Here is a 15,228-nt window from a genome sequence, read left to right on the forward strand (position 1 = left end):
TAGCCTGATAGAAGCCCACCGCCCTATGTAAATGAGGCATCCTAAAAGTACCTATCAGCTAAGGCTTCTTCTGCTGTCTCTACACTATAAGTAGTCTTAGTTTTACCCCAATAAAGTTGGAGCTGGAGCTGAATCACTGAGATCTGACCTGAGTCACTTGTCTTGAGCTGTAACACTAAATCTTCTGTGATCCAGTCTCCCCGGGGGGCGCTATTCCTCCGTCACCGACTCGCGGACACCCTGGCTTTCACCGTCCCTCATACGCTTCCCATGTGGTCCAAGTGGCCAGTGGACCTCACATCCTGAGGAAGGTATACGGGTGAAATAGGGACGGGATCGACTGAGTAGACCTCAGTAGCAGAGGAACTTTCACTGCCCAGGAGTGCGCGCTGGGACCCTGAGAGCCCAGCGCGTGCTCGCCTATACAAACTACAATGCTATTTTGTACCAAAATACAATGTTGTCTGTTTTCTTATAAGTTAAATATATGGATTTCTACTATGTGCCAGGCATGGTGAGAAATGGGTTCCTTTTAAAAAATATAAGTAATAGTTATTCAGAACAGTACATATTTAAAGTGTTTCATGTAGGAAGAAGGACTCTGCCAGTGTTCCACTGAGTTCTTCCAGCTAGGATGTTGACCCCTGGAATCTGACCTTGGAAATCAATTGTTGGGCTGCTTCTAAAACAAATATGTCCAGGCAGACCCAGGGCTGCTTGGAGGCAGGACCTGAGCTCCAGCAGCCTGTGAAGCTGGTGGGCAGAGGCATTCTGGACTCTCCCAGTTCTGCACCAAGGCACTCTGCAGGCCTTCTTCCCATGCCAACGTGCAGAGGAGCTCTGGAGGAGCCCTGGGACAGGCCTGGCACCGCAAGTCCCAAGTTAATGACTTTTTATCTGACATATCCTGTCTTTGGAAGGGCAGGGCAGCTATAAACGTAGGACTTAGAGTCACCTTTGCTCACTCCCAGTCAAGTCCTGGACGACATGTTTTCAGTCCTGAGGATCTGTTTCTCATGCTGTGGACGTTGAGTTGATTCCATAGTTTTGCTTGCCAGCCCAACCCTCTCACCTTGGCCTCCTGCCCAGGCTGGGAGGAGGCAGCTCAGTTTGGGAGGGATTGGCTGATACAGTTGAACAAGTTTCCCATCGCTTCCTCCAGGCCATGAGCCAAGGACAAAGAGGCCCCAGAGGAGGGAGGGAAGCTTTGAGAGACACTGCTGAAAGACGGTACCAGGCTAAGGAAGGTGGACTGGAAGGTATTGTCCTGGGTTAAGGAGAACTCTGTCCATGTCTGGGCTGGTGCTAGGGAGCCAGCCAGCCAAGGCAGGGTGATCATAGTGATTCAGCTGGCCTGGATCGGGTTGATTCTAGGCAACAGCCCCTGGCAGTCTTGGAATCATTCAGGCAGTTTGAGAAACTAGTTAGACTTTTTCCATCTTTGTCTTCTACTTTCTTTGCCTTTCCCCCGTATTCCTTGATTTTTCCCCTTACCTGTTCTGATACCAGGATTCTTAGCTCCTACCCCTGTCCGCTGCCATGTGACATCCCTGTCCATTTCCTGGACCTCAGGAACTCACCCTCTGTCATCTGCCCTACAGCATGTCCTGGCTGGGATTGGGGCCCATGGTGGCCTCACCATGGCTTCTCTTATTGTTGGTTGGGGTGTCCTGGATCTTGGCCCGTGTCCTAACGAAAATCTACATTTTGTATGAAAAATATCATCATCTCTGTGGTTTCCCTCAGCCACCCAAGAGGAACTGGTTCTTGGGTCACCTGGGCATGGTGAGTAGGAAAGGTTTGGGGTGTGAGGGTGTATGGCCTTCTAGGGGTCAGTGAGTTGGGAGTAGGAAGGGCTGGGTTCTTGTGTGTTTTACCTCAAACCTTTCTCCTATCTGTGTCCTCTACCCCTAGTCTGCTTTGGATTCATTTCCAGCCTGTTTTCCCACTCTGGTACATACTGTGGGGCTCCCAGCATGGGCTACCCAGTCAGGATCCCTGGGATCCTGCAGTATTTGCTGCTCAGTCTTTCTGAGTGGTTCTGGCCCAGAGACAGTCTTCTGTTCAGTATATTTCTTTGTGTCAGTCCATCTTTGGGTTTCTATTTTATTCCAGGAGGAATTTTTGATGTCCCTTCCCGACTACATATACCCAAGGCACAGCCATGTTGGAGGAGAGTTCCAGGCTCACTGTCTTCCTAGGCTACTTGTCCCTTACAATGCTCTTCTCCTCTAAGAGAGACCAGTGATCCCTCTTATCTAACCCGAATTAGAGCTGTCCACTCACCCTTCCATAAGCCTTCCTTGACCCTACCTTTTACCCTACACTTGAACTTTGACTTAGGTCTGCTCTCCCCTTTGGGTAACTTAGTTTCAGTTACTTCTCTTGCAAATAGCAGAGCTCATGGCCTAAGAACAGGTCAATGAATCATGCACAGGATGCTCTTTCCGGTGGGCAGCTGTTGTTCATGGGTGGGAGCTGCTGCCTTCCTGGAAACTTAGAGGTCACCTCTTTTCCCTTGGAGTCTGCTGAGGTTGGATGGTCCCCAGTGTTTGGATCTTTTTGCATCGTTGAAATGGAGACCTGTGGTACATACAGACCCAAGAGTATGTGGGACAAGCCTTAGTGGCAGTCCTGAGGTGATAGTTGTCCATAGCCCCCCTCCCCCTGTTGGCTTTCCCTGGGAGTGGAATTAACACTACCTGAATAATTCATTTTCTGAAGCCGAATTGGGCATCTGTGAGGCAGATAGCATAACTTCATAACTGGCCCTACAATGAATTCTTGGGACTGAGACATGACTGAGAGGGATGGAGCAGAAGGAGGCAGGGGTCTCTTCCATCCTTCTAAATCCAGACACATGTTCACTGCAGAGGCTGTGTCAGGGCTCCAGAGCTGCACAAGAGATTTCCTAAGGCTGCTGAGGATGTGTATTAGCCCACATTCTCCAGGGAAACAGAACCGAAAGCATGTACATATATACACACACATACACACGTGTCTACATCCACAGAAGCATACATAAGCATACATATGCATAGGGACACATCATCTTGGATCAATGAACATTAGGGACATATTTTAAAAATTAATTATGAGGTGATTTTGTCATTTTACCAACACTCTAGAATATATTTACTCAAACTTTCTTGGTGTAGCCTACTGCACATATAGGTTATGAGGGAATACTTTTCATTCCCAGTACACAAAGCTGTAAATCATGGTACTGTTTAAAGGACTGCAGGCAATTGTTAGATAATGCTATCTGTGTAACTAAACATACCCAAACATAGGGTATGCTAGAGTCCTAAGTTCAGGGACCTGGACTGTGATATCTGTGGGTAGGAGAAGATGGTATTCCAGGACTGGAAGTAAGAGTGAATTCCCCTTCCTCTGCCTATTGTTCTATCAAGATCCTCAGTGAGCTGGATGTGAAGGGTGGATCATTCTGACTCAGTCTACTCATGAATATACTAATGTCTTCTGGAAACACTATCATAGACACACCCAGAAGTCGTGTGCCTGGGCAGTCCTTAGCGCAGCCTAGTTGATTCCTAACATGAACTGTTTGAGGAAGTGACTGTCTCTGTCTTTGTTTCAGGCCCCTCCCACTGAGCAGGGCATGAAGGAACTGACGAAGCTGGTGGAAACCTACCCCAGGGGCTTTATGACCTGGTTGGGCCCAATGGTTCCCATGGTCACTTTGTGCCACCCCGACATCATCCGATGTGTGCTCAATGCCTCAGGTACCCGTGGGAGCTGCTGGTGCTGTGGCTGTGGGAATCTGAGGGCCTCCAGCCCTACCCTTGTACTTCTGTGAAGCCCCTGCAGGAGCCTAGTCCCTCCTCCCCTCTTCTCACATAGTCTTCCTGCCCTTTCATGTACTCACCACTCCCATGTTGGTCTCTTCTTCCACTGCTGTCATCTCCACATCTTTCTTGAGTTTTTGGCACCATCGGGAGACCAGGAGGTCACAGACCAAGGCTCTGTCCTGGAGGAACCCAATCTTTTTGTTTCTTTCTTTTTGAGACAGGGTCTCACTATGGAGCCCCAGGAGTCCTGGAACTTGCTATGTAGAGCAGGCTGGCCTCAAACTCAGAGAGATCTGGCCTCTGCCTCTCAAGTGCTGGGATTAAAGGCATGAGCAACTACTCCCAGCCAGGAGAACCCACTCTTGAGAAGATGGATCCTGACAAGGAAACTCTTAACTGCTGGTGGCCGGGAATGGCCCAGAGAAAGATGGGCTGTGATGGCTGCATGGAGAAGAGAGATTTCTGCTAGGGAGGCAGAGGGTTCTTGGAGGAGGAGACATCAGCAGAGCAGAGGTCAGAGGTCAGAGGTCAGAACAGTGCTATTGTTTGAGGAAATACAAAGCAGCTCAAGGATAAGAACTCAGGTCAAACCAGGAGTGGTGGCACATGCCTTTAGCCCCAGCACTTGGGAGGCAGAGGCAGGCCGATTGCTGTGAGTTCAAGGCCAGCCTGGTCTACATAGTGAGTTCAGGTCAGCTGAGACTACAGGGAGACCCTGTCTCAAAAAGACAAAAAAAAAAAAAAGAAAAGAAAAATGCTGGGTGTGGTGGTGCACGCCTTTAATCCCAGCACCTGGGAGGCAGAGGCAAGTGGATCTCTGTGAGTTCAAGGCCACCCTGAACCCTGTCTCAAAAAGACCAAAAAAAAAAAAAAAAAAAAGAATTCAGGCCATTGATCCTAGGCTCAAGCTTCAGGCATGCTACTTGCTACATGGGAGACTGTGAATAAGAGACATCAAGGCTGAGGTTTCAACCTGTAAAATGGGACAGAAGAGAACCAAAGTTAATACAGTATTTGGAATTTCAAAGGGGAACATGTTTTTCTATCCCTGTAACTAAGGGACCAGGTTGTAGTATACTGAAGATGTTGGGAGGCAGCCCAGGTAGGACCCAGAATAGAGGATGAAGAAGGGCTAGATGGAATTCCTAGGGCCTGTCTAGCCTGTTAGTCCATCTTTTTGGCACCCTAGAGAAGCAAACAACAGATTCTCTTTCTTATTCTCTAATTCAGGGAAAATGGTGTCCTGGGTAACCATCCCAGTATGCAGTGTTGGGGATAGGTGCTGATGATGGTGAGGAAACTGTTAGGTAGTCACCCCTATCCTTCCCCCACCTTCACGAAACCCCTATTCTCTGTTCTAGGAGATGTGGCACTGGCTCTAGCTGGCCCACTGCTGAGGTCTCTGTGCTGTCTCCAGCTGGTCAGGTGACCTGAGACAGGCAGGTGGAGCCATGGCAGTTGTCCCTCTGCCTTGGTGCTGTGATGCAATATATCTGTGTCACAAACAATTTGAATTTAAATGGCTCATGACTTCAGAGTCTATTGTAGTAGAGCAGAGCAACTCATATCCTGGAGACCAGATTTGTAAGGGGAAGGGGAAGAAAGGAGGAAGGAGAGGAGAAGGAGAAAGGGAAAAGGAGAGAGAGAGAGAGGTTATTCTCCCAGTTCCTCCAGCTAAGCCCTACTTCCTAAGTGTCTAGATGCTTCCCCAAATGGAGCCAGCTTCTGGGGACCCACCTTTCAGTACAGGAGCTTGGGGAACATTTCATAATCAACCATAACACCTGTTGTGTGTTGTCCCTGGTAAATATAGTTCACACCTGGGATCACAGGAAGACAGTCCTCATAAGTAGTCATAGATATATGAGGTATATGGGGTTCTGTGTGGACTACCTAGAACCCAGCCCCTAAAGTGACTATTTTAAAAGTTTCTAGAACCTGTCTATAGGGCACAGTGAAATGCATGAGACAATTTCTATCTATGTAGGGTCTATCTATGGCAGGTCATATGTGTTTCAGCTATGTTAGCACATGTTAACCCATGTGTGCCCATGATACATGTCTATGTCAAGAGGTGTCAGAACATGCAGGGTGGACAGTTATGCTAGGTCTGTATAAAAGTCTACAGTGTTGTGCTGTGCTCAGCATGGCAGACATGTTCAACCATGTAGGAGCATGTGAATGCATGCTGTGTAATGTCAGACTACTGCTGTAGTCTGGTCTGACACCTGTTAATTGTCCCCTCCTCCTTGCTTCCTCTGTCCTTCACCTCAATCTTATCATGCTGGCTTGAGAAGGACACCCCTGCCTGAGAGCCCCACATTCTGCCCAAGTCTATACACTACCCTCTCCATAATTCTGATGGTCCTTGTTCATGTCAGCCGAGGTTGCTCTGAAGGACATGATCTTCTATAGCTTCCTGAAGCCCTGGCTGGGTGAGTACTTGCGGTTGATGGGGTTGGGGACACCTGTGGGGTTCAGGGGAACATACCACCCTTGTCTACTGCTATGGCTTCTCTACCAGGGGATGGGCTCTTGGTAAGTGCTGGTGACAAGTGGAGCCACCACCGTCGCATGTTGACGCCGGCCTTCCATTTCAATATCCTGAAGCCCTATGTGAAGATTTTCAATGACAGCACTAACATCATGCATGTGAGTCTCTTGAAAAAAGGGCTGCATGCAAATCCCTCACAGTACTGGCTCTGAAGAGTCACACTGGGGCTTTTTCTCTCCAAGGCTTGGATTCCCCACATTTGATTTAAGGTTAAAATCTTTGCCTCGTATCCATGTTGATACCATAGTCATGTCCCTGCACATGGCAGATGCTCAGAAGAGTTGGACACGGATGTTCTGAAAACTGAAGACAGGTGTGATGAAGATTGATGCTTCCACATACACTGGTTGGAATCAACCAGGCCTGATAATGCTGACAAGTTTTAGGTCAGAGGGCTGGTTCTTCTGGACAGAGTCCAGGTCATTTATGTTTTATGATTAGCTGAAGGTCAGGTGGGCGGTTTGGCTGATCTCAGCTTTCTCTCCTGTTTGGAGCTTGCCAACTTCACGACAATTTAGAGCAGTGTCAGCAGAGAAGAGCCTTGTCACCATGGTTCCCTCTATAAGGCATCTTGGGATTGTTTCTATGGCATACATAGAGTTCAGTGGGAATGAGAGGAGCTGAATGTGACCTGAAGTTTAGATTTAACTGAAGTAATATCCTCATCATATCCTGTGTTTTGTTTGTCAAATCATAAGTCCAACATAAAATCAACAGGGAGGAAAATGGGCTTCACTTCTTAATGGACATCCTGAAAACTCTTACACGTGCATGTGGTATAGATACAAGATAAAAATGGAGGTGAGGGTCATGTGAAGGGTTCAGGATATTTTCTTACTTGAAAGCTGATATGTTAGCTTGTTTATTTTTCATGGATTCTGCCAGAACACACCAGATTCTTGGTCAGATACAAAAGCCAGATAGTTACTCCCCACACAGCAAGCAGTGTATGCATCTTTCTAGTTTTCATCCTTTCTTCAAGGGACCCACATCCCATGAGAGCAATGCCTTTGGCTGCAGTAGGTGCACCTCATATCCTGTGTTGTATCCAGTGTTCTTTTATAGCAAGCAGAGACTAGTCTTGTATTCATCCACAGAGGATCATTACTGTGTCCTTTGAGGTGTCCTGGAAACATAAGTCTGAGAAATGGTCCAAGTTAAACACATCATGATAGTGCATTCTCAGCATGCCTAGCAAGGACTCTAAGGAACAATGGGGGATCTATCACTCTTAACACAGGGACTATTTTGAAGCTACTTTATAACACTGACAATGAGAAAACTACCATGTATTGAACTCAGACCACAGGCTGAAACGATGTCACGCCCTAGTGCTGTACTCTATGCTGTCCAACTTTATTTTCACAAGCCTGGGAGGCAGAGGCTACTTCTTCCTATTAAGGATGAACCTGAGGCTCAGAGTAGGGATCTAGTCAAGATGTCCTGTCTGGACATGAGTTAGGAATATAGGGGCCCACTCCCAGTTTATTAGACACACCAATCGGATCAACTTAAGTGTTCCTGAAGGTGGGACAGGTGAGAACCAGGAAAGAGCAATGGGATGACTGAGGGTGCACAGAACACAAGAGTCAGAGCTGGGACTTGAACTTGGGGCTCCTGGACCTCCAGCCTCGGGTCTTTATCTTCTGCAGTAGCAGTTTCCACTGTCAGTCAATCTTGGTTCTCCCTGACATCAGTTGTCTGGGGCAGAGTTCCAGGGGAGCCTGGTTTGTGGATGTCCATTCTAGTGGTTGGGGTTGGCCAGAGTTTCTGGGTGCCAAGACCCAGCTATGGCACTGTTCATTTCTTTTCCAAGGCCAAGTGGCAGCACCTGACTTCAGGGGGCAGCACCCGTCTGGACATGTTTGAGAACATCAGCCTCATGACATTGGACAGTCTGCAGAAATGCATCTTCAGTTTTGATAGCAACTGTCAAGAGTGAGTCCCTAATCTGAACCTTGGAACCTGGTCCATGAATTCAAGGCAAGAAGTGGAGGGAGGACTGGCCAGAGGATACAGAGGGGACTCCATGGAGTGGGTTAGAGCTAAGCCCTACCTCCTAAGCTTCTACTACCTCCCAACAATCCCGAAGGATGGGTCTGTTTGAATTTGTTTCTCCATTGCTGTGACAAAAATACTCTGACCAATACCAACTTGGGGAGGAAAGGGTTTATTTGGTTTACATCTCCTGGGTCACAGTTCACCAGGGAACCCAAGGTAGGAACTCAGGGCAGGAACCTGGAGGCAGGAGCTAGAGCATAGGCCATGGAGGAACGCTGCTTACTGGCTTGCTTCTCTGCCCCCTGCTCAGCCTGCTTTTTTTTTTAAAAAAAAACATTTTATTTATTATTTTTATTTTATGTGTATGAGTGTATTGCCTGTAGGTATGTGAGTGCACCTGTGTTGTGCAATGCCGCAGAGGTCAGAAGAGGGCTTTGGATTCCCCTGGAACTGGAGTTAAGGATGGTTTGAAGCCACCATGTGGGTGCTGGGAATCGAACCCAGGTCCTCTGCAAGAGCAGTCAGTGCTCTTAACTGCTGAGCCATCTCTCTAGCCCCAGCCTGCTTTCTTATACAACAAAGGACAAGCTGCCCAGGGGTGGCACCACCCACAGTGGGCTGGCCAATCCCATATCACTCAACAATCAAGAAAATACCCCACTGACATGACCACAGGCCAGTCTAATGGAGGCAATTCTCCAATTGAGGCTCCCTCAACCCAGGTGTGTCAAGTTGACAACTAAAACTATCCAGAACAGGGACCAAATCTTTAACATATGGGATTTTGGAGGATCGTTCCAACCATAGTAAAGCCAGTGATGAGCATGGTCATAGACATGCTCTGTAGACAGTGACTGTCTTTTGATAAGAAGTAGAGTTGACAGTGCATGTGGGGACATCAGGGAGGGGAACTGGTCATATACCAACTAGAAGAAAATGAGTTCTGAGCTGGCTGAACAGTGCTGGGGAGAAGATGAACTGGGGTAGGTACCTGGTTCAGAGAGGAACAAGAGGAGTCTGATAGCCACACTGTGCTACTACAGATGCCTAGGGGCATGTCTAGGCTTATGTGGTTGGGATGAAGGGAGAGAAGAAACCCAGTTGTTAAATCTCAGTTTCTCAGTCAGATGTCAGTAGTGCCTCTTAATCACCTGTTGCCACCTGTTCCTGACTAGCTTCGTGTCTATGTAGCCATTTACTTTTAGCTATACAGCATGCTGCCGAGAGGTGCCACTCAGGCTTCAGGTCCATTGAGGCCTGCCTCCCTTCATTTCTCATCATGCAGGAAGCCCAGCAAGTACATTGCCGCCATCTTGGAGCTCAGTGCACTGGTTGTCAAAAGACATGAGCAGCTGCTTCTGCATATGGACCTGCTTTACCGCCTCACCCCAGATGGGACACGCTTCCATGAGGCCTGCCGCCTGGTGCACGACTTCACAGATGCTGTCATCCAGGAGCGTCGCCACACCCTCCCTGATCAGGGTGTAGATGACTTCCTTAAGGCCAAGGCTAAGGCCAAGACTTTGGACTTCATTGATGTGCTGTTGCTGACCAAGGTGGGCTTATCACAAGGTGGAATGGAGCTTTTAAAATTAATTAATATAAGCTGGGCGTGGTGGCACTACCTTTAATCCCAGCACTTGGGAGGCAGAGGCAGGTGGATCTCTGTGAGTTCAAGGCCAGCCTGGTCTACATAGTGAGTTCCAGGACAGCTGGGGCTACAGGGACACCCTGTCTCACAAAAAAAATTAATATATAGAGCTGAGTTTTGTTTTTTGTTTCTTCAAACAGGGTCTCATTATGCGGCCCAGGCTGGCCTCATTCTCATGTTCCTCCTGCCTCAGCTTCCCGAGTCTTAAGATAACAGGCATGTGCCAGGCCTTTTGGCTTTAGGTAGTTTTTTTTTTTAGATGAATCTCACTGTGCTACCAGGCTCATCTCCAGCTGTTGGGTGAATGGATCTTGTCGCCTCAACTTCTCAAGTTCTGGCACCATTTGCTTGCATCACCCTTTGTGACATTAAGAATTAGAATGGATACTGGTATCAAATGTGAGATGATGTGAGATGAAACAACAGCTCAGATTATGTAACTTTTTATATTGTCAGTAATGTCTTGGGCTTGATGTAGAGGATACCTATAAAGCTGTGGTAGGTAGTTGAGGAAAGGAGAGATACGCCAGAGATAAACACATTGCAGAGAAAACACCAGAGTGCAGTTAGCAGGGTCCTGTTGGATCTGAAACTAAGGGGTCTGAGGTTTGACTCTATAACTTGTTCAGTTAGTGAATCATAGTTCTGTGTCTGTATCTATATCTGTGCTGAGGGCTGCACCTACCCTCATGATAGAGCAGCTCATTCAGCCACAGCAAGATTGTAGCAGTGGCTCCCTATTCCCATCTCCTCCTTTCCCAAGTGACGAACTGATTTTATCATTTTATTTGTATGTGAAGCAGGGTTTTCACTACAGGAGAAAGACCCACACATTATGAGTCTTAGAACTTATATAGGACAGCTGAAACATCTGTGTCTTCTTTATTTCAGGGGAGGGTGGGGGGAAGAGGAGAACAGAGGAGAGAGAGAGAGAATGGAGGGGTGAATACCTGATAGGAAAGGTGGTGACAAAAGAAAATGTAAAAGTAATTTAATTATTTTTTAAAAGACAGAGTCTCCCTGTAGCCCCAGCTGGCCTGGACCTTGTAGGACAGGCTGGACTCAGTCTCACAGAGATCTGCCTGTCTCTGCCTCTTGAGTGCTGGTGTTAAAGGCATGTACCACCATGACCAGCTAAATTAAATTTTAACATACAGAATAATGCATTTCATTGTGACATTTTCATACACATAAATCATTGCATGTTTCTCTCTAGATTCCTCAAATAAAGAGAGGACTTTATTTTAGAATATAAATAAGTTTTATCTAGTGCTAAGGCAAATTCTATAGGTTCACAATGATAGTTGATAGTTTCCAGAGGAGGTAAGACAAATTCTCGAGATTTAGTACCTAGGAGTGAGACAGGAGAATAGGGTAGGGATTGGAGTATAAGAGAAGAAAAGCCAGAGAGGGAAAACGTTCGAAAAAATTCTAATTGAGAGAGAAAGAAGGGAGAGGAGGGGAAGTTCATTTATTGACCATGCACATCCTCTGTCCTCACACATTGTCATGTTGTTCCTATTTTTCCTGAGTATAAATCTTTTGATCCCTAAGAATGCCACCTTTTCCTTGTTGACAAAGCAGACAGCAAGAATGGAAGAATTTGTTTTTTTAAAAAAGCTAAGTTTTCCCCATCTAGAGAGCAAAGCCAGTGTCTTGCAGAGTAATGCTTAATCTGTTTTCTAAGACAATTGGCAATCATCTTATATTTAAGGTGGCTAGTGACTCTTTCCCCCCAGAAACCTCTCATCATTCAGAAATAGAAGACACCATCAGGTCCCTGATTCCTTCAACAAGGAAGAAAAATAGGAGGCAGAATAGTTGAGAACAATGCCCATGGATTGGGGACTCTGGTTACGATAACCAAGAGACATGCCAGGGTGGTGATCACATGTGTCTGGATAGAAAAAGACCTTCAGAGATGGTCTTATGTTAGACTCAGAAGCCCTTAGAAGTGGTATGATCTGGAGTCTTGCCTTGTCTCCAGGATGAAGATGGAAAGCAGTTGTCAGATGATGACATCCGAGCAGAGGCTGACACCTTCATGTTTGCAGGTGAGGGTCCCAGTGTGGGACTAGAGCAGGGTTTGTAATCTTTCCATCTCAGGAACTCATTAGGTGGACACTGGATCACTCCATTTCTTGCATCCTTCTCTTTCCCCATTCTTCCTGGGGACTTCACTGTCTGGGCATTGTTTGCTCTGCCTGTCTGTCCCTCCCTCAGGACATGACACCACAGCCAGTGGGCTCTCCTGGATCCTGTACAACCTGGCAAAGCATCCAGAATACCAGGAGCGCTGCCGCCAGGAGGTGCAGGAGCTCCTGAGGGACCGTGAGTCTACAGAGATTGAATGGTAAAGGTCATATATATGAACACCTGGGTCATTCTTGCATCCACTCTTCATTCAGCAAACCTTCCCACACCACCTTCCCACTGTAATTTTGTGCCCTACCCAGTCTATACTAAAGACCCAGCCCAGAGATTTGCTTTCCAGGCCCTCTCAGCTTGGTGGGAGAACAGTCTTAGGTCAAGACACTCCCAGAACACATGAGAAAGCGTGGCATTTAGAGTAAGGGAAACATGTAAAGGATGTTCTGGAGAGGACTCTGAATGATGGTCACCAGATGTCTGTGTGAGACTGGGAACAGGGCAGCAGATATGAGGGAGGAGATATGGGAGCAGCAGAAGAGGAAGTCAGCAGGATGGGGAGAGGAGAAATAGAGAAGTAGGAGAAAGGGGGAGGATGAGAGGATAAAAAGGAGGGATAGGCCTGGGGAAGGACAGCAGGAAAGAGAAGTAGGAGAAAGAAGACAAGAAAATGTGAGTGGGAAAGAGAAAAAAGGTTTATGTGAATGGAGGAGAGAGACAGAAGAGCAGACACATGAGATCAGTTTGTTTTTTTCTTTGCATTTCGATTTTGCTGTCTTGCCATAAGGAACATTTATTTTCATGCAAATTTGTTCACTTTTTAAATGGTAGCTGTTTGAATGTTGTTAGCTTCAGAAGATACCTGGCTAAATTTTCTCCAGCACTTTCCTAGTTCTCTGCTTTTCTCGGGATTAGTTTAACACTGTGTGGAAAGGATGCATGGGCAGCACAGGAACTGGCAGCCTCTCTTTTGCTCCTGGTAATTGTTGGGTGGGTTCCTCAGGGACGACCTGGCCCAGCTGCCCTTCCTGACCATGTGCATCAAGGAGAGTATGCGTCTGCATCCCCCGGTCACAGTCATATCCCGCCGCTGCACCCAGGACGTTCCACTCCCGGATGGCCGGGTCATCCCCAAAGGTGCCCATGGGAGAGGGGAGGAGGGTCGTGGGTAGGCAGCTGGTGCATCAGGCAATGGAGTCTTGTCCTGACAGGCCGCTCCTCTCTCACAGGTGTAATCTGTCTCATCAGCATCTTTGGGGTTCATCACAACCCATCTGTGTGGCCGGACCCTGAGGTGCTGCCTCTCTCCCCTCCTATTCTCCTATATCATGGGATAGAGGGTTCTAGGACAGGAAGCGGGAAACCAGACCTCACTCTCCTCAGCTTATGCAGGCCTCTGTGCCTGGCTGTGCTGGGAGGCACTCATCCACCGTGGCTGGTCTCTCCGGCAGGTCTATGACCCCTTCCGCTTTGACCCAGAGAACATCAAGGACAGGTCACCACTGGCATTTATTCCCTTCTCCGCTGGGCCCAGGTGAGGCCAGGGCGCTGGGGGTGATTGGGCAGGGTCTGGGCTTGGTGGTGAGGAAAAGGCAGAGTTGAGATGGTCAAGGTTCCTTGTCTCCTTTCCCAGGTGGGAATCAGGTTAAGCAAAGGTTTGGAGAACGGTCAGGGAAGTTTCAAGAGCCTAAGCTCAGAGCCCCTCCCTTCGCTGGTACTCCTTCGTGCTGAGCTCAGGGCAAGCTTCAGGCTATGCAAATGCTAAAATGGAGTCCCAGTTACTTTAGCGTCCCTGTCGGGGTTGGTTGGACCTGGTGGGATATCCGTGCAGTCAGTCTGCAGCACCGCCTTCCGGCAGGAACTGCATTGGACAGACGTTCGCCATGAACGAGATGAAGGTAGCGCTGGCGCTGACGCTGCTGCGCTTCCGCGTCCTGCCTGACGACGCGGACGCCAAGCCGGGCAGAAAACCTGAGCTGATCCTGCGCTCCGAGGGCGGGCTGTGGCTGCGGGTGGAGCCGCTGAGTGCCCGCGCGCAGTGACCCCGGGAGTGGCCCTGGTGAGAGTGAGGCGGACTGGCTGGTTGCTTTGAGCCAAACACCTCTGACTTCCTCCTGATGACCTCAGACCCTTAAAATGAAGGCTGGACTACTCTCTGAGCAATAGGGCGCCTAGGGGAGGTGACTGAACAGGAGAAGGATTAGGATGAAGGGAAGATTTGAGCTGATTTTTGGACCCTTAGCTATGCCAGGTTTCCACCACCTTCACCTTCATTCTAATCACTTAATACTCCCATCTCCTTTCATCTAGGAACTATTTTTTTCTGTGGGCACTAATTAATATGCATATTAAACTTAACAAGCCAGCATTTGTGTTGTTTTTGAACTGAAGTCTCACTATATTGCCCTGGGTGTTCTCAAACTGCTGGTCTTGAAAGAACCTCTGTCTCAGCCAGCCTTCCATGTCTTGGTGACAACCATATTGGGCTAGTCTTGGCTGTTACATAGTGTGTCTGATCATTGTGGCATTGTACCATTTTTACTAGTGAGGATGATGATAGGTGGTGGGTAGGGGGTATATAATCTTCGGCACTATGTGGCTTTCTTGCTCTATGGCTATAGGATGTCCCTCAGGGCACAGAGACCAAGGACTTAGTGTCTTCCAGGCACAATGCTGGGCTGAATCAGTAACTTTGTGGTAGAGCCCTTGCTCCGCACATGTGAACTCCTGATACCCCACATTAAAAACAAAGTAACCCAGGGGAAAACAGAAACAGACTCCTTTTGGAGGGGAAACAGTTTCTTCATTTGAAATTCAGGTTTTTCTTTGTCTTTAGTTCAAATGCTTTTCTTATAACAATACAGTCATAGAAAAAAAAATACGCAAGATCAGAAACGAATATCTTCTATATTTCTAATGTTACAAATCACTGTTAATACCCTCTCACATAACTTCCAGTTTTTATTTGAAGCAGTATTTATATACATGGATCGTTTTTGTAAAATTATTATACTTCATACAACCTCCTGTTTACGGCTGCTATTTTGTTGTCTTCAAAGCAC

At 47.6% G+C, this 15,228-nt stretch overlaps 1 protein-coding gene across 1 annotated transcript; it reads left to right on the plus strand.

Annotated features, from left to right (window-relative positions):
* Positions 1-1,173: 1,173 nt before the first annotated feature.
* LOC103731634 (cytochrome P450 4F4-like) lies at positions 1,174-14,534 on the plus strand. The gene is made up of 13 exons (XM_008830013.3): positions 1,174-1,259; positions 1,602-1,785; positions 3,602-3,746; positions 6,194-6,247; positions 6,337-6,464; positions 8,183-8,304; positions 9,653-9,923; positions 12,006-12,072; positions 12,242-12,371; positions 13,170-13,303; positions 13,396-13,460; positions 13,618-13,700; positions 14,025-14,534. The coding sequence occupies exons 2-13, from the start codon at positions 1,603-1,605 to the stop codon at positions 14,206-14,208; spliced, it is 1,566 nt and encodes a 521-aa protein (XP_008828235.1). The 5' UTR covers positions 1,174-1,259; position 1,602; the 3' UTR covers positions 14,209-14,534.
* Positions 14,535-15,228: the final 694 nt, after the last annotated feature.

Source organism: Nannospalax galili, unplaced genomic scaffold, assembly GCF_000622305.1.
Source record: "Nannospalax galili isolate Female #2095 unplaced genomic scaffold, S.galili_v1.0 scaffold2094, whole genome shotgun sequence".
Taxonomy (NCBI): domain Eukaryota; kingdom Metazoa; phylum Chordata; class Mammalia; order Rodentia; family Spalacidae; genus Nannospalax; species Nannospalax galili.

Bases quoted from the DNA above. Each gene is read 5' to 3' on its own strand.
- LOC103731634 (XM_008830013.3), top strand. From the start codon at position 1,603: ATGTCCTGGCTGGGATTGGGGCCCATGGTGGCCTCACCATGGCTTCTC. The intron at 6,465-8,182 runs GTGAGTCTCTTG...TTCTTTTCCAAG, and splicing joins ACAGCACTAACATCATGCAT to GCCAAGTGGCAGCACCTGAC. The intron at 13,304-13,395 runs GTGCCCATGGGA...CCTCTCTCACAG, and splicing joins TGGCCGGGTCATCCCCAAAG to GTGTAATCTGTCTCATCAGC.